Raw genomic sequence first — 24,152 nt, 5'->3', positions numbered from 1 at the left:
GCGAAAAACTCCTTACTGCGATGAACTGTTCCTCAAATTTATTAAATTCACACAACACAGTCGCATCCATGATTTAAAATAAGAAATCTAACAGGAAAAAAAAAACAAAAAAAAACAAAACCTAAAAACCTCAATAAAAATGAAAGGCTAGCAACTTGATTTCAATTATAAAAAGTAAAAACTCAGAAGATGCTTGATGCGTCGGGCGGACCGCGGCGCTGGTACTGCTCTGTGCGGCGCAGCGGATTAGTCTGCTGTCAGTTTGGACCACTAACATGAAAAAAAAAAAAAAATTGAAGGCTGGCTTTGTGTGGCCCTAATTAACTTCATCCGCTCAGTCCTGTAAAGAAAAGTCTACTCATCATTTGGTTCTTTAATTATATTTAACATTATTTTAGTAATAAAGCAGAAGGACTGGCGAAGGACAGCCTGAGGGTGGGTCGGGTTTGGGGTTCTACTAAAAACACAGTTCCTGAGTCTGGGGTTGCTCCTTTAGATCAGGTCCATGAGGATTTCTTCCTCCATGACGCTGGATACCTGCGGCATCCCGGGCCCAGGGACCGAACCCCGCTGGGCTCCGGACATCAGCATCTGACCTGTGGGCAGGTGGGAAAGGGGACGGGGGTTATCGAGGTGGACGGGAGGGCTTCCTGGCATTAAGAGTTTTAATTTTTTCTTTTCCTTGATCATTTTTCCGTGCAAGTTTTTGAATGTCTATCACAAAAACATAAACCTTCTCTTAAACATCTTGATGGCTGTAAGGAGATGACATCCATCATTTCATTTGGGGAAACTGCGTTTCCCAGAAATCTATCTTCCAGAGTCCAGTATGTAGGAGAGGGCAGAACTTGGCTGAGAGAAACTATACTGCTCAAAAAAATAAAGGGAACACTTGAACAACACAATGTAAATCCAAGTCAATCACACTTCTGCGAAATCATAGTGTCCACTCAGGAAGTGACACAGATTCATTTTGACTTGTTTTGAGGACATTACATCAAAGTTGGATCAGCCTGGAGTGTGTTTTTACATTTTAATTTTGAGTGTGATTCCTAATCCAGACCTCCATGGGTTAATACATTTGATTTCCATTGAAATTTTTGTGTGATTTTGTTGTCAGCACATTCAACTGTGTAAAGAGTAAAGTATTTCATAAGAATATTTCATTCATTTAGATCTAAGTTGTGTTTTTTAAGTGTTCCCTTTATTTTTTTGAGCAGTGTAGATCCTGATTAATTCACGCTGGCCGGGAGTGGTCAGGTACTAAACCCCACCTTCTGAGAAAATAAAAGTACATGGCTCTTCACCGTTACAGAACCCGCAGGATCGGAGTGTCTGGATCAATTTGTAGCGTACGGAGGACTTTGATCGGCTGAAAAAATCTTGGACCTCAGGGTGATGTTAGGGTCTGTGTAGCACAATTGGGCTCAACATCTTGGCTGCCACCTTCAGTGCTGCCTCAGACTGCCACTTCATAGACAGCAGCACTCGTGAGCCACTCGGGGAAAGATAAGTGTTTTTTTTTTTTTTAAAGGTGTTTTAACTTCCTCGAGTGTGATCACTCTTCACTCGGTGCACTTTCTGACTCCGTCTAACTGAAAAAGCCCTTCAGCTTCAATCGGGTATTAGCGGGACCCTCTCCACGCCTCTGACCTGCCAACGGCTGCCTCCACTGGGCCTGCATTTGAGCGCCACCTCCCGGGGTGGAGTGGACCAGCTGCTGGCCCAGGCCCTGGTGAGACATCATGCCCTGCATGTGTGACACGCCCCCCTGCTGGAGGGACAGAGACGCAGAGGCCACGTTAATTCTGACGCCAAAGTTAGCCGATCACCATGTGCGCCTTTTTTCCGGGATCTTACCGGCTGCTGCTGGCTGAGGAGCAGGCTCCGCAGCTGGGGGTTGGCCCCCGGGTTCGGCAGCCGCATGATGGAGCCCTGATTCTGGGCTTGGCCGCTCTGTGCAACTTGATTGGGTGGAGCGCCGCTGGCTGGCTGCGGCTGGCTGGTGGGTCCCGTCGCTCTCATAGCCATCTGAAGGAGAGTTTAAGGGTGAGGGAGGTCTTCAAAGGTCACGAGATCACCTGCAGGCGGCAAACTCAAATCTCCTAGGTTTTCTCCTGGGTTGTTAATCTCAGAGGTAATTTCTTTTTTGTGTTCTAGCTTCTTTAATTCGAAAATATGAAGAATAGTGTTGAATTTAACCACCAGAAAAACAAAAGCACATCAGTGCGGCAGCAAACTACCGGGCCAAACCTGGTAAAAGTACTTTGTACCTGCTGAGAACCGGTTTCTGATGATACTGCAGGGTTCTATCCTGCAGAGGATGTCCCGTGCATCACAAATACTAAGCTGAGCTATTCTACCAGTACCTAAACTTGCTTGAGCCATGAAAATGATGAAAAAAAAAATGACAACTGTATGCAACCCCCCACAAACTTTAACTTACATTAATCCATGTTGTCTGATTTCAATTGATCTCAGGGTGTGACATTCATGCCAGGGTGGGAGCATTCAACAGGAGGTGGTGGACGCTCTCTCACGCTGATGTGATATTAACCGTCGACCGGCTCAGTGACAAGTGGCAGTGAGGGCGGGGGTGGGAGGGGGACTGCGCGTCATGCACGTGCGCTGCACTATGAGCATGCAGCGGAAAGCAGGATTCCTTGTGAACGACGACATGGGCATGTCCGCAGGTTTACGTGGAGCAGAAAGTGTCCGTGGCTTGGGGTTTGTGTGTGTGTGCGTGTGTGTGGGGCGTGGCCTAAATCGGGATTAAATTTGAGATTGGAGCCGTCAACGCGTTAGCCCCCAACATCTCAAAGCTACTTTGGGTCTCACCATGTTGTTCTGCCTCTGCTGCTCCTCCATCATGGAGACCTGACTAACAGGGGGCATGCCCACCACCACAGACTGGACACAGGACAGATCAGACAGAGACAGCAGGGGGAGGGAAGGGGGGGAGGAGGGGTTACCAGTGAGGCATGCAGAACCCAGCCGGCATCAGCGCAGCAGAATAGTCAGGATGGCATGCGGTGCCGCGAGAGAGCAACCTGTGAGAAAACGCTGGCAGCTGTGCCCCCCCCCCCCCCCCCCCTCCCTCCCCGTGCCCGCGTGCTGGTGTACCTGCTGCTGGACGTTGCCATGGGATACAGGAATAGGGCCAGGAGCCCTGTTGAGGAAGTTCTGGTTGGGGGGGACCTGGCCTGGCTGCATAGGACCCCCTGCACCACCCAGCTGCTACAGAGGGGAAAGAAAGGCAGCAGTCAAACTGTGAGTCAAATCAATACTTAACATTATATATAATGTTAAGTGCAGAGCACAGTTATAGATCACTGTCTGGCGTGTATTCATTGACCTCAGAAGCAACATTTGGGAGGTTATTTTTTTTGCCGAGGAGTGCATCATTTTTTATTGGCAATTCCATTTTCTGGTTTCCATCTTCCCTCCAGTGGCAGAAGATAGATGGCGCTCTCTGCTCCGCAACCTGCTCTATCAGTGGCCGACCTCCGCCGAGCACCTTCACGGGTAACTCTCCCCCCAAAACGCCTTCCTGTAGTATATGTATGTCACGGCTTCGGTAGAATAATCCAAGATGGCCAGGAATGATTGAATTCCAAAGCAAACATCTGGCCGGAGCTTATTTCCTGACCAGGGCAGGCGCAGTCTCTGCGGTGGAACCGGCCTTGAAACTCTGAGCATCTTTCTCCCCCATCTTGTTTGGACAGGATTCTACCAGGAGGAGGAAGAGGAGAGGTTCCTGAAGGAGTATTTTCCCAGTGCTGGTGTGGAATACTATCAGCACAGGTTAGATTGTCACTCCATCCTGAGCGATCTCATTTCGCCCCCTCCGTACACCACCTTCATGCGCTCACGTTCATATTGACTTACGAGCCGCGTTTGAATGTGTTGGTCATCAGAAATGCACATCAAACATTGGAAGTGCGCGGACAAATATTAGCACCACAAGATGTCCAAGACTATGTTTGACCCGGGTGGAACGCGGTTTGGCACCGTGGCCGGGGGCTTTGTCTTTGCCTCCGGACAGTACAGCCAAGACACAGGGGCACAGGCCGGGGTGTGTGTGTTTGTGTATGAAAGCAGCCCAAACACACACACGCTAACGCTGAACGCTACCTCTGAAGGGCTTCGGTGTCACTACAGGATCTGTCCTCCACCATGCTGATTGGCAGCGACATGAATTCTGGCTGTGAGCCATGCGGGGACGCAGCTGGACGCAGGGATTTTTAAGGTGGTACGGCCCAAACGCCGACACTTCATCAAAACCTAGGCTGGAACTACACAATCCGCACGTCACTTCACTTTCATTTTCTCGGATCAATCAGTTCCTCAATTACCTTGACTTCATTTTTAACTTCTGGCTCGAGGCTGCAGTGTGTGTGCGTACAAAAATTTTTGTGTACTCAAATATCAACCGGTTCATGGATAACTACTGACACTGCTACTTTAGGCTCTTTGCGCAGACCCAGTCCATGTCAATATTTATTTGCAATGTTCTGTACTTGAGAGACAGCACATGATAACTGCTGGAAGGACAGAAATTTGAAACTGGCAGCGGTTCTGCGATTTCCGTGTGTATGTGTGTGCTGCTACACTGAGGGGGAGGATGAGGCGCGATGAAGGGTATTTCTGTCCAACCCCTGAGCTCAAACTACCGCGGGCTTGTGTTGATGTGCGCTGCATTTTCTTTTGGTCGTTAGAGGAAACAAAACGGTGAGTAGGCTGCATTTAGACAACAGGGCGGTTTATAATGTCAGCGCCTCCTTTAAAACACACACACACACTCACACACACTCACACTCCACCTGGTAACCTGTAAAATCCTGGCTAAAAACAAGTTGGAACAAAGCAGCCAGAAGCTCCTGGAGCCTCAATCCTGGAGGACTCCACTCCAGGGCTTTTGCACAGAGAAATTTCAATTATGTTAAGATCGCGGTAGCTCTTCCCTATTAGCGATGCAGCACTGAATATGTGATGATACACAGGAGGCAGAGAAGGAATCATTATAATTTCATGTCTTCTGCTGTCTCTAAATGCCCTGACGCCGCAACAAACACGGCTCCCAGTTACATATAGTGCTCAGGCACCTTGTGAAGACATAAAATTAACAGGCTGAGTAAACAAGCACTATCAGCAGTGGTGAGCGTGAGCTTAGGGGAGGAGTGGGAGCTGATTCATGTAAACCCGCACCGGGCTTCATGTTCCGAACGCAGACAAGCTGCTGCTCTGCCACCCGCATTGTCTGGGAGCTGCGTGGTGCCGCCGCAGCCATGAGCGGAGAACACTCGATGGAGAAGATGGCAAACTCAGAGGACGCGTGACAAATGTTCTTGTCGCTGGGGATGACGATGATGATGATGATGATGGTCGGGAAGTCAGATTTCACAATGGCGTGGACAAGCGAGCATGTCCGTAGCTTCCAAAGAACACCTCAGGAGCATGTGGCTAACCTTTACAATGGGTTAGATGGTGGGGGGGCTGCTACTTCCTTTTCCTGTCCCTAAAGGTCGGCATGCTCATGCTGCATCTATAGTATGTCTTATTAAACACACGCTGCAAAATTCATTACATCCAGGCTTCCACATGAACAACCAGGAAGACAGGATGTTTTCATTTCGATTAGTCAGTAGCATTACCAACAGGTCTGATGGTCATGTACGAATAACAACTATAATAATGCATTTGATTTGAAAGCACCTTTCTTGACATCCAAGGACACCGTACAGTCATGCGCATACAAAGTGTATATGTTAGTAACTGGCGAGTAACTGGTGAGCAAAGGCAGCAGGTTGCATCAGTATTTACTCACCGAAGCAAAAGTGTAATTCGTCGTACTAACACGTGTTGAAATCAATTCAGGGATGACAGGATTTAAATCCTGCTCCAGTGTAAATTAAGACGGAAATATTAACAAAACCCAGATGGGCATTTTATCCACGCATTACTTTCTCCTAGTTTTTGGGTGAGATTTCAACCCATGACACTTGGCGTCCAGATGACAGTATCATCTGGGTAGCAGCAGTTTGTTGAATTTTCGAAGGGGTTAACAAAAATACCTGCTTGTTGATTTGGGACCACGGGGGTCACAGCGCGGTGACCTTTGACCCCCCCCCCCCAACACCCTCGCACGATTATCATTTCCACTAATCAGCAGCTTAATTCCCCAAACCAGGGAGGACTGACTGACAGCCGTGTTTAAAGGCATTTCTGGGCCAAATGTGAGGATAACCCAAGAACTCTCCGAGGCATAACTAAGATATATACTAGTGACGTGCGGTCAGGGGAGGCAGTGGCTCCTCTGTGTCATCATAAAAAACAAATTTATAAATATTTGTCCTGTGATCGGTGAGACAAAAAAAAACTTCTCATTACATGACTTTCAATCAAAACTGAAAGTGATAAATAATGAAAGACCGATGGCGGAGCTAAATGATTTGCTCTGAACCACGGGACTGAAGACAAACAATATGGCCAGACGTTTAAACTAAAAGAAGATAAAGAGGACTTTTATACCAAACACATAGAGATGTTTGCCCAGAAGGATAGGCCAATGGATTTCATTAACAAGTAGAGGTAAGAACACCCGTGCACCCCTCCACAGTCCACAACAAAATTGAAATTAAATGTTCTACTTTTGCCAAATATGTACCTTACCTATGTGTATGTAAAATACGCTAAGAAGGGATATAAAACATAAGCAGTAGACAATGTGCAAGCAGCCAGCAGGCCAAAGGTGAATTTCAGCTACTCTGTTGAATTCATGTACAGTATTTGTAAATCTGACTTTGAAAGAGTCAGTGCCTCCCCAGCCACGAATCTCCCCGCACGTCACTGATAGATAATAGTGAATAATGATGATCATGGAATTAATATACTAAAGTATAACATTCAGAACATTTATCCGCTTAGGATACTGCTTATGGGGAGGTGGAGTCTCTCCCATGAGCGGGGTTTAACATGGACACGTCAGCTGCCAATCACAGACCTCAAACCAATTCGCTCTCTTGTACTCCTCTGCGGACAGTTTTCTATTAACCTACTGACTGTTTTCGGTGCTTTGGGAGGAAGACGCAGAATCCTGAGAGAACACACAGAGAGAACCCTGGCAGGAGAACATGAAGAACACGTTCACCCTGTCCTATTGTTATAATTTTTTTTTAACACACTTTCCAAAAATCACATCAACAACAAGTCATTATGTTTGTCTGAGGGAAAAAAATATGTACGCAACAATGAACATTTCTTCCCATATTTCAACTCCTGATTGAAAATCGGTCAAAATAATTGCAATGAGATCCATATTTTTTAATTTTATCACCTCCGCTTTCATTGAGTTCATGGCCTCCTCTGGGTTTATGTTAATGAAATTGCGGGCCAGACACATCAGCATCAACTGGAAGGGAAACGCTCTTAAACACTTCCAGTGTGGCTGCACGGAGCACGCTGCATGCTATGACGCGTTCAAATGCAGACCGCCCGATGCTGGCTGCACTGGCTTCTTAAAACTGTCATTAAGAGGCAACATTTACAGGGATTTAATGGACGTTTTATACCTTCACAAACTTTCACTCTGCAACCTTTTTTTTTTTTAACAATAACGAGTATAAAACATAAAACAAGTATAAATAAAAGAGTAAAACCGTGTGCTTTTTTAATCTAATTGAACCATTTGTGCTTTGAGCCAGTCATTATTATTGCATGTCTGAGTGCATCAACGCATTGCATTAAAAAGGCATCCGACTTTGGGGGTCTGTGTATCACCGGCGCTGAGGCGGAGATAGCTGGGGGGGAGCAGTCAGCTGATGCTGCAGTCAGAATTCAGCTAAGGCTAGTGCCATTAGCTCCTGGATGAGCGGCTGCCGTGGAGATGCGGGCCCGGCTAAATGAAATGTCAATAGCAATGCACCCTTACGCCTTAAAAAACACACCTCAGTTCCCTGGCGCGGCTCTCTAACGCCTCCTCATTATCACCTCCTTCTGGTCTCTCCACTCCATGTGTTGCACCCTGCGCTGACAGCCCCCGCCCCCACCATGAGTACTCACCGCCCTGTGCTGCTGGACCTGCTTGTGATTGGTGATGACCTGCCGGATGCCGTTGACAAAGCCGCTCTGGTCGTTGGGGATGAGCCCCATGAAGATCATCTTCTTGGACGAGTAGAGCAGCATCAGCACCTGCACCTCGCAGGGCGACGTGGTGTGGGGGAAGTGGACGCAGCCGGCCTGCGGGGAAGGGGGGAGGTCACGGGGGGGCAAATTAGGATCTTGACACTGGGAGGAGGGGAGGGGTGTGTCGTAATTACGGGATGGGCTCGAGCTCGGGGAGATGACCTGCTCCGGAGCACCGATCAAACATATCAGTTTTAGAAATAGAATGCAAATGGCATTAACTTAATTCACAGTGTCTGTTTCTCGGGCGTTAAATCAAATTTTAGCGGGGGGTGGGGGGCTCAGCTGGACTGCATTCTATTATAGCCCCTGCTTCTTCACAATGGCGTTACCTGATTAACAATTCACAGCACCGACAAAACCCTTATCATCACGGAGCGGGATTAATGCTAAACAGGAAGGGCACCAGGGAGAGCGCTGCGGCCGACAGACGGTCGGATCCAAACATTCATGGGATCCTGCGCTGCGCTGCCACGTGCAGATGTTAAGCTCATTACACTCGAGGTGTCAGGAGGAGAAGGATAACGCCAGGGAATGTAGCGGACCCAGGAAGCGAGGAGTCACCCCTTTGAGGAGGAGGGCCACCTCAGATTCATCCGATATTGATCGACAGCACTTATCGGACATACTCGAATTTAGTGGGCCATTTCAGGCGCAGGCAACTAATCTGTTTTTTTGTGAGGCTGAAAGGAAGAAGGCGGCAGGTTCTCTACATCAAGAGAGGAAGTGACTGGTCACAGGTGGGTCCGGCGTCATTCCCCTGTGACACTGCATGTTAAACAGCGAGCCTAGGTTTCGATTTTGGGTTTTGATCAGCTCTTTATCGCAATGAACAAACCTTGAATTTTGTTTTTACAAGCTGCCCTTTTAGTAATTCAATGAAATGTGAAATTCATTGAAAAAAAAAAAAAATCACATTTGAAAACAAAATTGAAACTGCCATGAAAACAGGCGCAGGCAGCTTGGGATTTCTCTTTAGCAGATGCCCGTTCATGATGGACAGCGGGCAGATGTACAGGGCTCACATGCCCTCTAGAGGCGACACTGGAGCATTGCACCCTGGCTCCGAGTTCCTGCCATCTGCTGGTCAGATTTGGCACCTGCGCTCAGGCAAGCCCTGGCAGAGGACCGTCCAGAGGGGGCGCTGAGTAACGGATTGTAAAACGGTCGAAGAGCGAGACATGCAAGAGGTTTGAGGGGTGTTGGGGCGAATAAAGACTCACAAAGCCATTGGCCATGATGCGGTAGAGGCCCTTCAGTGACTCCATGTCTCTGTTGGTGAAGAGGAACTGAACCATTCGGGAGTTTCGGAAGAGGTGACCCAGGGTCGTCTACGGAGAAAAGGGGTGAGGTGTTTTTTGAACGGAGTCACAGATCTGGACAGGGAAAAGAGACGGTCTTACCAGCAGCTGCTGAGGAATTAACTGCATGATCAGCTTCTGTGGCCACTGGTCCGTGTTCCTGTTCAACCACAACGCGCACACACACACGTGATCAAGCTTCATATTTCTCCATTAAGAACAGGACGCGGATACACACACACACACACACAAAAACACACACTCACAGATTTTCTCCCTGGTTGATGTGGACCTGACACGGCAGCGAACGAGTCAGCTTGGTTGTCGAGTCCATCGACGACGTCTTCGGTTTCTGGTGAGAGGAAACAACATTATGCATTGGACGTCGGACAAACACCTTTGTCATCAAACCTGGAGTCGACACACCGATCCATGGTTTTGTTCGGTGTTTTCCAGAATGTGTATTTTCTTTTCACACCAGAAAAACTAAACCAGTCGTGACGTCATTCATTAAATCCTATGTTGTACTGCTTGCGCTGCACACAAGGTCATGTAGGAAGAGGGTGGAGTCGTCAGCAGCCGACACTGAGGGCGAGAGGCGGGCTTAAAACTGGATAGATCGTCTGTCAATCATTGAGAAATCCAACCAATCACTCTCTCTCATTCACTCCTTTGACAATCTTCATCGAACCTCCTGACGGACTGACGGAGGATGATGGAGAAATTGGGAGAGAACGCAGGCAGGAGAACATAGAAAGCAGGAGAATTGGATTGAAATTTCGTTCTCCTGATTGATGCTTGGAAAAAAAAAAAAAAAAAAAAAAAAACTCCTCGCAGGTTCAGGAATTTTTTTTTTTTTTTTTAACTCCATCACAAATTATTCAAAGAGGCATGAAGGGTGTTTTCTATTTCTGTCCACATGTATTTTTCAAGAATCGGGAAAAAGAGAGCAGACGTTCTCAAAGCGGTCAGCTCTCTTATATCATCACTATACGTCTTCTCAACCCTTTCCCTCCAAAACTGTGAATTCTCTTTCAGCTCAAGGGGGTTCCGACAACAGAAAATAAAGTTCTGCTGGAACAGAGCCTCATTTCAAAACTCTATGTTCTTGCCAGGGTCCTCTTGTGTTCTCTCCGTGTTCTCCTCTCGGGGTTCTCTCCGCATTCTCCTGCCTGCATTCTACCAAGAATCCCCTGCCTGTCAGCAGGTTTATTTAAAACTCTGAATTGTCCAAAGATATGAATGGGAGGATAAATGATTGGATGTCGCTGTAATCGAAAATGTATGTAATGAACAATCGTAAATGTGCTTGACTTCCTGAAAAGGATGTTGTTTTTCTTCTGTAAAACAGTTCTAATCAATGCAAACAGAAGTCCTAGACACATCCTATAAAACTTTGTATTCTTGTAATAGACTAACATTATAGACATATAGATCATAGACTTTATAGACTTTAATGCTTTCTTACTTCATACCAATTCCAATCGTGACATAGGTCTTCTTGTATAAAAGATAAAACCCTGCAGAGGATGGGGTCGATACTCTATTGCAATTCATTTGGTGCGTGTTCTCCATTTGGCCAAAGTTATTAAATGCTTTGCTGAGCAGTTGACCGCTCACTGAGACTTGCTTACGGATATTTCAACGACAAACGTGCCGTCAAAACAGGATTTCTCGTTTGGCCTTGGATAACGGAGGAGATCAAGAAGTGGTGACTTCTGGGTTGAAAATTCTTACCCCATCCTAAACCCCGACAGATTTAAGGGACAACAGGACCCCGTGTTTCTTCGTTTTCTATTGTCACCGCTGGATTCTAACCAACCAGAAGGTATTAATGCATCATAAGATTGTTTAGTATTTCCTGATGTGTGTGTGTAAGACTTGCTTTCTGCTGATAAACTCAAAACAAGAACAGCTTACACAAAGCCACTCACATATAGGTTGCCGGAAGACAAGAGCGGTGAAGTTCTCAGTAAACCTGTCAAGAATATATCCAGTGTTCTGACAGGACATTCGGGAGAGGCTTGCAAACAAGAGTATTCTGGGAAAGCAATATCGTCGGGAGTAGCTTTGAAATTTTGCCGATGACAAAAAAAAATGACAAAATTACAAAAATTGCACATATGAAAAATACGGTCCTCGCATTGAGCAGGATGGCCCAATCGTTGAGCTCATGAGGGAAAATAGGGGAATGTAAACGCTTTGGAATCTGGACAAAATTACATGGCTTCCCAAAATGGTGGGAGTTTAAGCTGCAAATAGATAATGGAATTAGAAACACAGTTAGATAAGCCCTTTGCACTAAATACTCAGCGAAAAAAAGGTAAAGAAGGAAGTGTTAGAATATGGAAGGTCTGATACGCTTCTTCGATCCACTGGAAAGCCCATTTCATCAAATTCTGCACATTGGAAATTCTAAATTGAGTAAAAATAAGGAGGAGGAGAGGTCTGTCTGATCGCAAGAAGCACAAAATGGTTTGAAGCCCTCCGGCAGAGGTTGCTCAGAAGCACCAAGGGTAGATTCCAGTTTAGAATCCGCACTGGCTGACCAAATTGTGTGTGGTGGAGAAAAGCAGCAGTCGAGCTGGTGGTGTTAACCGTGTCGATGGATGGAAATCCTCGATCTGTGGCAACAAAATAACAGGTGCCGGTTGAAAAGCCGTGCAGGCAGAGACACTCTGTTGGAGTGTAAATGGAAAACGAAAAGGCTGTCGAGAAGAAATAAGGAAAACACTAACAAAACACTGCCACCGTCCTCACAATCGACGCTAACGTCCAGACTGCCTACCACTCAGAGTATGCCGTCCTCTCTCTCTATCCATTACAAGCCCCGCAGGCACTTATGAGTGGACCTAGACCTCAACTCCTGTCCACCCACCCACCAAAGCGGACCTCAAATTCCACCCTGATGATCCAGACACGGGCCCAACCAGGCCACCCTACTCCCACCTGAGTAACAATGCAAGGAACAACGGCGCCCTCATATTTCCAGAGCCCGAGAAAGGGAGCAGAACCAATGCGCCCTGTTTCTGGACAGTCAGGGACCAGTCACATGCCAAAGACCCCAAGATGCTCCCACCTGAAAAAGACTTACACCCACCCTCTCTCACAATTTTACAAATCAAGTAGGGAGAGGCAGAGCAGGAAGAGAAAGATGCGATCAAAGAGGAGCCGGACTAAGCCCAGCCAGGTAGTGTGGCAACTGTGGAAAGACCACATTTGCCAATAGATGCGATCTAGAAGCATGCTCCAATTGTAGCCAATTGCTGACCTGGGGGAGCAGAGACATCCTGCAAAGAGTCAAGCAGAAACTGGAGGAGACAGAACACAGACTGCGAAAAGAGATTGAAGATCTCACGGTGGATGTGGAGGGGTCGAACACTGTGGCTGCTGCTGCCCTGGAAACTTTGAAACAAAGAAACTTTGACAATATCCTGGCAGAGTGACAACAAAAATATGAAGAGTCTCAAACAAAACAGGAGAGTTCTAGGAAGGAAGCAAGAAACAAAAGAAGTCAATGAGGAATTGCTTAAAAATATGGAAAGCATGAAAAGGGAGAACAAGAATCTCGGGGAAAATTTGGAGTGGACAGAATATTCATGAACTTGAGAAGATTCGGAAGCAACTGGAGCAAGAGAGGTCTGAAAAACAAATAGCTCTGGAAAAGGCAGAGGCCTCACTGGAGCACGAGGAATGAAAGATCCTGAGAATCCGGAGTTCAATCAAGTCAAAGCAGAAATTGAGCACAAGTGTGAAGAGAAAGATGAAGATACGGATCAAGACAAGAGAAACCTCGCAAACATTTTTGAATACTCTTCAGAGCTCTCTTGAGGATGAAACACATGGTCAAATAAGGCCCTCTGTTTGGAGAAGATGGAGGGAGACCTCAATGAAATGGAGATTCAGGCAGCTGAAGCCCAGAAACAGCTGAAATCTGTTCATGGTCATTTAAAGGATTCTAAAGGAGCTCGATGAGTTTCTGTGGGCCAATGATGGTCGGAAGGACAACACTGCCATTGCTGAGAGGCACAGCAACCTGCTACAGGATGAGGTGGAGGAACTCCGATCCATTTTAATGCAAAAGGAGAAGTGAACGCCATTTTTTTTCCTGCATTTGTCGCGTTAGTTATAATGCATCAAAAAAACTGGCACCATGGGAGAGGTGAAAGAGCTGCTTGGCGGTGGTTGATGCTTGGTCCAAAGCTAGTACCAAATAAAGCCTCTTCAAGATTTTGTTTGGGACCCCACTGTAATTGGGTGTGGGACCAGACAATAGACCGATTCCGTCCGTTACCTTCTGGAATGATGCAGTACTGTAAAAACCTCTTGACTGTCCCAGCCCAGATATCCAAACAGGTAAAGGACGTCCTCCCAAAGGAAGCCACTACCCCTTTACACTGCTTCCAACCAGGTGACTGGGTGATTGTGAGGGAAACCAGAAGGAAGCACTGTAGCTCCAAATGGTGGTTGGGACCATTCCAAGTCTTCCCCACAACCAACATAGCTATGAAGGTTGTGGAAAGTCTAGTTATGGAGAGACTCTTAAGAAGCATTAGAGTGGTTAGCTAAAACCATCATCCTACTGAAGATGAGGAAGACATCTAAGTGCCCAAGGATGAGAAGCCTGAATCCTTGTCCGGAGTATCCATCTTGCAAACCAGAACTGTGTGGATTGGAAGGGAGTATGACTACATTACTGCCCTTAATTTAATGGGAATTTGGGGATGGGAAAATCAAAGAGAACGGAGCCTTGGAAGAAATATCTACGAAGAATAAGAGACGCGTAAATTTTAAAGCCGTCTGGGTAAAACATGGCAGAGTCACAATATATATTCATGGTGGGCAAAACAGAATCAGAAAAGTTCGACTCATGCCAGGTTTTTTGGGAATGTTGAAGCATGGGCGCATATTACCAGCACTGTTTGGGATTGACGAATCTCCTGGGAACCGAGACACCCAGATATTTAAGTGAGCTCCCCTATGGGTGGTCAGTGTGGCTGGTCCGCTCCTGACCAGGGGTTAGATAACACCGTGCCTAAAGCCAAACAATGTAAAGATGACCAGAGCTCCAGAAACTAAGCCTCATCAAAGGTCAAATTGGAACAGGCAGCAAGGACCAGCCTTCTAGCTCCATCATTCTGAAGTTGAGAAATCCACAACCGTGTGACGGAGGTGAATATCGACTGTGTGCACACGACCAAGTGGGGCAATCCCTGTGGGCTTCTAAACATCACCATTATAAAGAATGAAAACAAAGTAGTAGAATTGAACAAGATATAAAAAGCCTACTTATAAAATATCTGAGCAATATTACTTTTAGCATGACAGTGGCGTTAGCGACAGGTTACTTGAAAGAAAACAGGCGTTTACAATGGATGTGGTTTTTGGTTGGGAAACCGCCGACCAACGTTAGGAACTGTGCCAGATAGAATAGATCCTGTAAACGATTTAGGAGGGTGTTTTTCTAGATCTGTTCTAACCTGAGGACGGAAAAATATTGAATGGAACATGTGTAACACTTAGCTTGCTTTAATGCAAGGTAGGAGCAGGACTACTAGGTAAGGTGGTAGCATATAAATGAAATTACACATGCCTGAAATCCAAACAAGGCTCAATCGACATAGGACAACTGGAGGAGACCTTTTGTCGCACCACTATACTGCTTGACAGCAGCAACCCTGACATAACTTATGGGATGGTCAGCAATCACTCGCTAGCTAGAGCAGATATATGGTGTGTGTGTGTGTGTGTGTGTGTGTGTAGGCAATGGGCTGTTAGATAAACTACTGAAGAACTGGAAGGGCAACTGCACACTAACAATAACTATGATGCCATTCCCAAGTTTTACCGTCAGGAATAGGAACGGTGAGCCCTAAGGGACGGCCAAACATAAAAAGTGGCTAAGATGGGATGCCTCAGTGGGAGGGTCATTCGATAGTAGGGTATATATAGGTGTGATAGGTATCTCCAAGGGAGTCCCGGATTAATATGAGGCATGCAACCAAATCAGTGCTGGATCTGAATCTATCATCTTCTGGAGAGCCACAGCCGACAAGGATAAATTGACCGGATAAATTATCTGTATTACTATCAGCAGAGATTCGTAAATTCCATGCGAGACATCGTACAAGGTATCTCCAAGTAATTACGACCAACATCTTTGGTGGCCTGGCAGAATAGGATGGCCCTGGACATGTTGCTGGCCAAAGGAGGAGGCGTGTTTGAAATGTTTGGAACCCACTGTTGTACATTTATTCCAAACAATACTGCGCCTGACGGGCACATCATGCACAAACTACAAGGTCTAAGCTCCCTGGCAGAAGAATTGGCTGAAAATGCAGGGATAGATGACTAAATGGCTACAAGGATTGTTTGGAAAATATCAAGTGCTTGTCATATCCACAATGGTGTTAGTAAGAGTGTTCCTCGCAATTTTTATTTTATATATATATATATATATATATATATATATATACATTTTCTGATTGACAGCTTATCTGTCCAGGTTAAACACAGGCTCTCGTCTCAGTCTCAGCAGGAATTGGCTCAGCTTACCCTAAAAAGTGTTCATTACCAATCGATGAAAAGCCAACGCAGTCTAATATGCTACTTATGACTTGAATCAAATAGCTGGGTGTGAATGATCATGGAGGGAATATTTTTTGTCAGGATGCCACTAGGTTTCACCTGTCTGAAAATCAAAACTGGACATAAACAGAACTTTTTCCCAAGTCCCATACATTCTGTTTCCTTAGGCTCGTAAATGAAAGCTCCCATGGCAGCCTGGAAAATAAACAACTAAATTATACCCGCCCTGTGTGATGAACAGCTCTTTGTTCTGTCTGCCCGATTTCAACATTTACAGCATATGTATTTTGTATTCTATTGTTATTTTCATCGTGTTTCACATCACACTGGACCTGACATTCTCAATAAGGCTTAAAAAATGGATTGGGCGGGCAGGCAGGCACACGCACACAGTCCTTTCCATATGTTAAAATGTGTAAATGCATTGTGAAAATTTGCTGAAATTTGATAAAACAGGAAGTTGATGTTTTTGCTCTGCAGACACACACACACACACACATACGCACGCGCGCCTGCACACACTAGAAAAAGGCACTCTGTCAAGGGGGAAGAGAGGACAGTCCAGCCATGACAGCAGCAGAGGACGGAGCGGTGAATCCGTCCACTTGCTCACCACTCTGACCCCAATCAGAAGAAGCAATTAAAAATGGATGGATGGATGGACTTTGAAAGACCTCGTCCTCAAAGAAAATGTCAAGAACGAAAAAAGGTGGAGGGAAGAGGCAAAAAAATAAAAAGACTACACTGCATTCTCAGCGCATCAATTCACCGACCCCAAGGGGAACAGGCCCGGCCATGTTCATCTGCAGGGCATCGATACGGGATCAATGATCAATCACTTGTCTATTAGCCAGGGCCACAGTGGTCCCCCGTGCCGGCTGTCACTAATACAAAGGGATGGTTGACCTCTGGGCCTACTGAGGAGAGCTCTCCCTCTGGACAGAGACCTTAGAAATAATTATCTCTTGAAATATCCCCCATGAATCTGGTCAGGGAAGTAAAAAGAGTTACGCCTAAAACCCTTAACACAACCAACAACCAATACCTAGGGAGGACAGAGACAGACATCAGCACCCTGCCTCAACGAGCTGTGTTTTTATTTTTTGGTCTTTCATCAGATTAACTTTGGCTTCCCGGGAGGTCATTATCTCCTATCTTCAAGATGCTTCGGAGGTAGAATTGCGGGCGTAGTCAAGGGGCTGATGAGAAAACAGGGGCAAACAGGAAATGGAAGAAGATCCATCTCGTGCTTGCTGTGTCTGTGGCTGCGGGCCTCGCTGCCCAGATCCAGAGGTTCCCAGCTTGCAGAAGAGGGAAGATGAGACGGTGTTCGATGGCGGGGGGGGGGTGTGTGTGTGTGTGTGATCGAACCAAGTCTCTCCTCCAAATACAAACACTCCCAACGCCTCGCGAGCATTGCTTAAAGCCATTACCATCCATTTCCCTGAATCAGCACTGCGGCGCTGGACACGGATCGATTTGACCTTGAGCTAAACCGATAGCAGGACCGTAGAATGATGCGCCATTAATCGTGCTGGGGGATAATCGATGGCCGGCGGTTATTAAGATGAACACCTGTGACAGGTCGAAGACACTGGTCACCGCAGTGCGGCGGCGAGGAAAACTTCCCCATGACAGGTTTGGAGCGCAATAGGATTTCTAAAAAACCTTATTCCTGCTGTCGAACAAAACACTGAGGGGAGGGTGCCTCCTGTGCTACTACTAGCATTCCACATCCTGACAGCCGATGTTCAACTAGATGTCTGCGGCCAAACAATTTTAGTTCCTCCAAGGTTAATTACACACAAGGCCTGAAGCCACTGGCCTTGACTCACGCAGCAGCCACTGTCGTTGAGTAATAACAGTCTTATTAATACAGTGCCGGTAACTCTTCTGACTGTTTAAGTTAATGGACTACAACGATGATGCTTTCACACTCCAGCTGGGTGGAGGGTGATGCCGGACAGACATAGAGGGCAAACTACAGCTTTTTAACATCATGAGGCACACAAGTGCACATATTATATAATACAAATGTAGTTCTTGATACCGACTTCAAACACATTAAGAGCTTTTCCTCTTATTCCAATTTGCAGAGGGAATAATCAAAGTGATTAGCTAAGTAGGTAAAAAAAAAAAAAAAAAATTACCACTTGATTCAAACACTGAAAAAAAGATATATGTTATGTTGACAAACATCTTTTCCACATTCGTCCAAAGTTTTTCTTTACCTCTTGCCACTCCAACACGCCGCTCCAAGCTACAATCTTGTTGGCCACGCCCTGCTGCTGTCCGATTTGATTGGCATTTCCTTGAGACCCCGACACACCGGACTGTCAGACACACAGGAGAGGACAGGTTACATAACACACACCTGAGCAAGGAGAGCAGAGCCCTAAGCAGGCAGACGAAGGGAAGGAGGGGAGGGGAAAAAAAAAAAAAAAATCACATACATAATGTATTAATAGAGCATTAACACAGGCCTCAGTTTAAACTGGCCCAACCTTGACCTGCCTGATTTACCATGTTGGGCTGTGCAGGTTGCGCCGTGGGCTGGTTCGCCTGAGGCTGCTGCTGAGGTACCGGCGCCGCCTGTTGACCGGGCACTGGTTGCCCCGGAGGTGGGACTGGTTGCTGCTGGTTGGGAGCCACTTGCTGCTGGGGCATCATGGGCTGTGGGGCTGTGGTGACCGTGGATATGCTAGGCTGGTTGAGCTTGACGCCGGGGAGAGACGGCATGGTGGGTTGACCAGCGAACTGGGGGCCTTGACTGACCATCCCTGGGACTGGGGAGAGCCACATGAAGTGCCAAATTCATCGACCCCATCATAACACACGCACGGAATACATGTTCCCAGAGGAGCATCTGCCTGACCTGTGGTTAATTTCTCAATGATGAATTTTGTCATATAAATGGTTTCTAATTAACATAAGGGAGGAGGCGCCATCCTCGTGACCTGTCTCGCCCAATTTTTCTGGCAGACACTCTGCCAGCCTACATTTCTGTTGCGCTGTAACTCACCAATGACTAATTCAGAGATTTATCATCAACACTGTACCTTTGTGACTAAAGTCTCATTGGACTAGGGTGAACAGACTGGCCGCAACTCCTCCAATACCAAACCCCTAACGGCATGCGTGAGAGATGATTTATGATAGGCTGCTAAAGTCCTGTCGACCTCTATAGCAGAGAAAACACTTATTTCTCCAATTATCCCAAGGTGAGGGCATCTAGTAAACACCAAACGGCGGCAGGTCCGTCATTCGGTCGACCCTCTGCCAGGAGGAGTGTGAATGAGAGTTAGCGTAAGAGTGTGCAGGCTGAGCAGCTCGACGCGTGGCTAACGTCAGCGTTCACAACGCACGCTGGTTACTCACAGCGGGTCTTCTGGCTGTTGGCTGCATCCAAGGCCATCTGTGCAGCCGCCTGTGCAGGAGTCATGGCGGGCGGGTTCTGTCAGCAAGCGGATTAAAAATAAAACACAATGCCCGGAGAAAACATGCTCGGCCCAGCGATGTGCATACGCTCTTGAGTTTCTGAGCCAAAAGGCGATGGGAGAAACTTCTATTTTCTGCCGCGAAGCTCTTTGTCCGTTACCTGATAGGGATGGGCTGAGTTTATGGGGGGTGTGGGCTGCACGCCGCCAACTAGAGGCTGATTGACAGCCATGGGCTGAGGAGGCAGGACGGGTTTCAGCGGGCCTGGACCTGGACCTGAGGAGACTGGAGACACGTCAAAGAAAATGCACGGTCTCAAAAAACAGCTGAAATGTAAACAAACAAACTGGCCGTGCCTTGGCCACCATGCACACATAACGCCTAACCTGTCTGTGTTGTGGACGAAAAGATGAAATGCAGACTTTCAAATCTGATATTTAGTGCTGATGAAAAAGAACAGGACTATGGCTTTATTCGTCTGACACTTTCTACAGCATCGGGTTGATGAGGAGCTCAGGGCCGAAGAATGAGAAAATGTAGGCCAAACAACAAACACGCCAGTTTTGCTTGTGTCTTTTGGTGCAGGGACGACAAAAGTTACCATCTGGAATGAGGATCCCTAACAATGGCCAGAACGGTAAAAAAAAAAAAAAAGGGGGGGGGGGGGTTATTACAATATACTGTACAGTCTCTCATTTTTTTAAATTGTAGGTTTGAGCTGTAAAACAGTTAACAGAAACAAACTGTTCCCTGCTTTTAGCAACACTGATCTTATAAGCCTCCTCCTTCTGAATTCATGTAGTCAACAAATGGGATGTCATCTGTTTAAACCACCTGCCAGCCTGATAAGAATTAGCTAACCTCTTATTCAACCCAAACTGGCTGGCTGGTGGTCTCCGACAGAAAACATTTGCTGTTAGGAAATCAGAAAAACAGTCTTGCAGCAGACAGTGGTTGTCTGGATTAGTAAACCAGTGAAAGGGGGAGCTAGAGGCCTGATAACAGAAACGTCAGAGCGCTGAAAACATCCTTGAGATTCTCCTTGACAGCCCTGACAGGTCTGGAGGACAGAAATCCTTCAAACCAACCTCTCAATGAACACAGGCAATTTGAGTTGACAAACACAACCAAATAGAGATTCCTTACTGGGAAGGGAAATGCCCCGGACCAGGACCATGTGGAAGGGGTCCTGACTGTAGTCTGGATGGGGCTCGACCACACCTCCTACTGGAGACGCCCATTCAAACAGGGCCCTCAGGGCAGGCAGCTTCCGAGGGGCCACCACAGAGAAGTGGATTCCTCTCTGGGATAACGGGAGCGTGAAATATTAGCAGACAAAAATAAATGAGCCTGTTAAACACCAAAAAACGCGCTCGATCATCACACGTGACAGGAGACATCGGGCTGACTCACGTCTCTGATGATTTTGACTAGGCTGTCAGTGGTGCAGCCAGTATAGCTGACGCTCTCCACAGCAGGAAGCAGGTAAGGAGGAGAGTTACATAGAAGCACACACACCTTATGGGTTTGTCCTCTGGTGAGAAAAAGACAGCCAAAGGGTAAACACTACTCGGTGTGCTATGGTGACCGCTGGACTTAGCTCTTGTGGGACTTATGGCATGCATTCCCATCTCAAATCCTGGGGACAGGAGACGTGGCTTTGTCCGAGGCGTAAATAAACAAAAGATAGATTTCTTGTGTAATTTCTCGATAAGGAGATATCGTCTTCAGACAATTTCTTGCTGATTTCAGGGGATTTGAACCTAAATTTAAGTCAGTCAGTAGATTCAGACATTTTCTTTCAGAGCAGCGAGGATTTGGCACCACTGGAACACAATTTGCATCAGAGGCACATCCATAAAGCCCCCCCATTGGCTGAAAGGAGAACAAAATATGCATGCAATGTAGATTACTATTGTGTCAGAAGCCTCACATTTGTTCTCTCATCTTCTTAAAGTCGTCAAAAAGCTGCAAGGCCACAGACAGACCCTCTGCGATCAGACTGCAACTCTCTGCTCCTCCGCCCATAAACCTGCAAGGGGAGACACAGGAGACCCTGTTCCATTTACACAACCCGCACAGGTGGGATGCTGTGATGAGACACACACATCTGAAGAATGTTAAATAAGAAGAAAAACTTTTGTTATATTCACTTATACATAGAGCACAACATCAGCCAGATTTGACCACTGCATTTAACCCATCATGGATGAACCATGTGCAGAAGGCAGCAACTGAGCAGCACCAAGCGAGCAGTTTGGGGTTCAGTGTTTTGCTCAATAACACTCTGACGGGCGAGGAGGAGCCGGGAATCGAACCAGGAAAGTTTGGTTCCAAAGATGACCATTCTAACCCTCTGTGCTTAGCCGCTCCACTGATAATAATGTGAATAACAATATTGTAGTAGGTAAAGGCTTTACTGGATGCTGTCAATCCAGGAAACAAACTCGAAGGCGGAGCTGGTGGGTGCGTGGCACTGGACGTATGACTCAGGGGCGCAGTCCACGGTGTTGAACACCACAAGGCCGTACTGCGTCCCTCCATACTAGGGATACAAACACAGGAGGGAAAACTCAACGGCAAAAAAAGGCCAAAATATCATTGACTGAAACAGTGATGACAGAAAAGCAGACTGAATGAGGAGAGGAAACTCACATCCCCACCAAAATCTGTTTCTGCTGGAGGCCCTCCGTTGAAGTATCTGCAGAAAATATGGCACACAGGTTGGTTCAGGTGCATTTATTTGTGTCCGACTTCAGAACTTTGACCAGAGAGGGCTTCTTCACTTCCGTACTCGATGGCTGGTAGGATGTAGTTCTTCCTTAGAGATTCAAAGTAGGGTCCGAGGTTCGCCGTCCCTTCGATGACAAAGACCACGTCAGCCACCTGGTTGGTCCCAGGTTTGGTTGACGCCTCCATCTGCCAAGAACCTGCCACCACGGAACTGGAACACATGCAACACAGGTTCTCAGATTTCCCCAGTTCCCCATACTACTCCCCAAAATAGGTTCCCTAGACTCATCATCCCATTCATCCCCGCAAGTGGTTGAATAATGGGAAAGAAAAATGGGATGAGAGAGAGAGCGAAAGAGAGAAATTGCCTGCTGATGGGTGCTTAAAAAACAGTCTAATTTTTAACCATTACTTAAAAAACTTAGAGATATAGTATAAAATTACTATCTCATATCAGACAGTTTGTCTGGCCAGATGCCTCCTGTCAAGTCGTCGCCACTCCCTGGGTCAACAGAGAATAAAATCGTGAGCGGCGGGAAGCTAAAACATGATATCGTTTCAACACGCGTTCGATGGTAGTTTCAACTTCCACAGCTGGGAGATGCTAGTTTGAGTTAGCTTTCCGCGCACATAATACAATAACAGAACCGAAGCTCCCGCCTCCTGACAAGCCCCCTTACGGCACAGCTCGGGGTTTTAAATCCACTCATAGAAGAAAGAACAGACTCAGAGACCCGTAGATGTAACCATGTGATGCTAGCGCGGTAACGTTTTGACAGCCTCCCCGTCATTAGCGAGCTAAACTCGGATGTAGCTAACTCCTGGAGATGTGCTGGGGACCGACCTGTCGGTTGCTGGAGGCCAGGTGGATTAATTCAAACCGTCAGAGGAACACGACGCGAGCTCGTCCTGGTTGCACCGGCTGCTCATAGCATCGGTATCGAGGCCATTTGTTGTGTTTGTAAGACGGATGTGACGAAATACAAAACGAAACAAAAAAAAAAAACACGAGTAGTGACGTAGGTGTCCGTCTTCTACTGTTTCCGCTCCAGTCTTCCGCTGTTCTTCATGCTGCCGCGTAGGGTACTTCCGGCTCCTGTGGCTCAAACCGGAAGCTGCGTCGAAAAATAGTTCTATTTAACATATTGCTGTATGAAGTCCAAATTGCTGGCAATAGTAATACTAATAACAATAATACTACGACGGCGACAACTACTACTACTATTATTACTACTACTACTACTACTACAGTAATAATGATAATTATTAGTACCATAATAAGTATTATTATAATTGTAATTATTGTTATTGTTATTATTATTAGTAGTAGTAGTAGTAGTAGTAGCAATAGTAGTAGTAGTAGCAAATGGTCTGATTTGTGTCACATAATTCAACAAAGATTAGATTCAGTAAGAGGAAACATGGTGCTCAATTCATTTTTTGAATTTAATTTGCCATTTTACGCAAAAAAAAAATCAGTTTAGTCTTGACGGAGTTCAACGACTTTCTGGTAAAACATCTGAGTGCTGTTTACATACATGACCGCTAGATGTCATCAAACCCACGCATTGACTTCAACGTTATATGTGTGAGACTAAATTACAGACTGTAAATTAAGACGACCCCTTTTCTTAGAACATGAATCTTTAAAAAGCATTTATCTTGTAACACTTGTGAATGCGTCTAAGGGGCGGGGGTCCACGACAAAATCGTAAGAATATTGTTTATACCCCTCTGAATTAATCAAAGATGTAATTGATATAAATGAAACTTTAATCTGCAGAATTTGACATGCAGAAAATTGAAACACGGTTGCAATCAAGCATAGCTGATAAGGGAATCATAATTCCAGCAGCAACTGACAGTCACTGAAGACAGCAAATAAAGAATGCCATTATACTTGTTTGC

General features: G+C 46.3%; 1 protein-coding gene and 1 pseudogene across 4 annotated transcripts; one reads left to right on the top strand and one right to left on the bottom strand.

Moving 5' to 3' along the window:
* Positions 1-23: 23 nt before the first annotated feature.
* Positions 24-23,252, bottom strand: med25 (mediator complex subunit 25). 4 transcript variants are annotated; one of them, XM_086175437.1, is made up of 20 exons: positions 23,089-23,252; positions 22,306-22,455; positions 22,167-22,212; positions 21,932-22,056; positions 21,445-21,543; positions 20,925-21,045; positions 20,658-20,814; positions 19,672-19,796; positions 19,452-19,527; positions 18,597-18,859; positions 18,305-18,406; positions 9,752-9,837; positions 9,588-9,645; positions 9,408-9,515; positions 8,062-8,238; positions 3,124-3,237; positions 2,839-2,910; positions 1,861-2,031; positions 1,654-1,774; positions 361-596 (listed from the first exon to the last, which is right to left on the bottom strand). In XM_086175437.1, the coding sequence occupies exons 2-20, from the start codon at positions 22,428-22,430 to the stop codon at positions 493-495; spliced, it is 2,250 nt and encodes a 749-aa protein (XP_086031563.1). In that variant the 5' UTR covers positions 22,431-22,455; positions 23,089-23,252; the 3' UTR covers positions 361-492. The 4 variants fall into 4 exon arrangements, with proteins under 4 accessions (XP_086031565.1, XP_086031567.1, XP_086031563.1 ...); XM_086175438.1 differs by having other exon boundaries at positions 3,124-3,234; XM_086175439.1 differs by lacking the exon at positions 2,839-2,910 and having other exon boundaries at positions 24-596.
* LOC147217514 (myosin heavy chain, skeletal muscle-like) lies at positions 12,640-17,395 on the top strand (annotated as a pseudogene).
* Positions 23,253-24,152: the final 900 nt, after the last annotated feature.

This window comes from Fistularia commersonii, chromosome 28 (genome assembly GCF_037954325.1).
Source record: "Fistularia commersonii isolate RoL2024-O1a breed Wild chromosome 28, RoL_Fcom_v1.0, whole genome shotgun sequence".
NCBI classification, from domain to species: domain Eukaryota; kingdom Metazoa; phylum Chordata; class Actinopteri; order Syngnathiformes; family Fistulariidae; genus Fistularia; species Fistularia commersonii.
Note: the sequence above shows the minus strand (reverse complement) of the source record. Positions and strands in the feature narration are given on the sequence as shown.

Excerpts from the sequence above, each read along its gene's own strand:
- med25 (XM_086175437.1), bottom strand. The coding sequence starts at position 22,430 with ATGGAGGCGTCAACCAAACCTGGGACCAACCAGGTGGCTGACGTGGTC. Across the intron at positions 22,057-22,166 it reads AAACAGATTTTGGTGGGGAT|TATGGAGGGACGCAGTACGG; the intron begins GTGAGTTTCCTC and ends TTGTATCCCTAG. Across the intron at positions 9,516-9,587 it reads TAATTCCTCAGCAGCTGCTG|ACGACCCTGGGTCACCTCTT; the intron begins GTAAGACCGTCT and ends TTTTCTCCGTAG.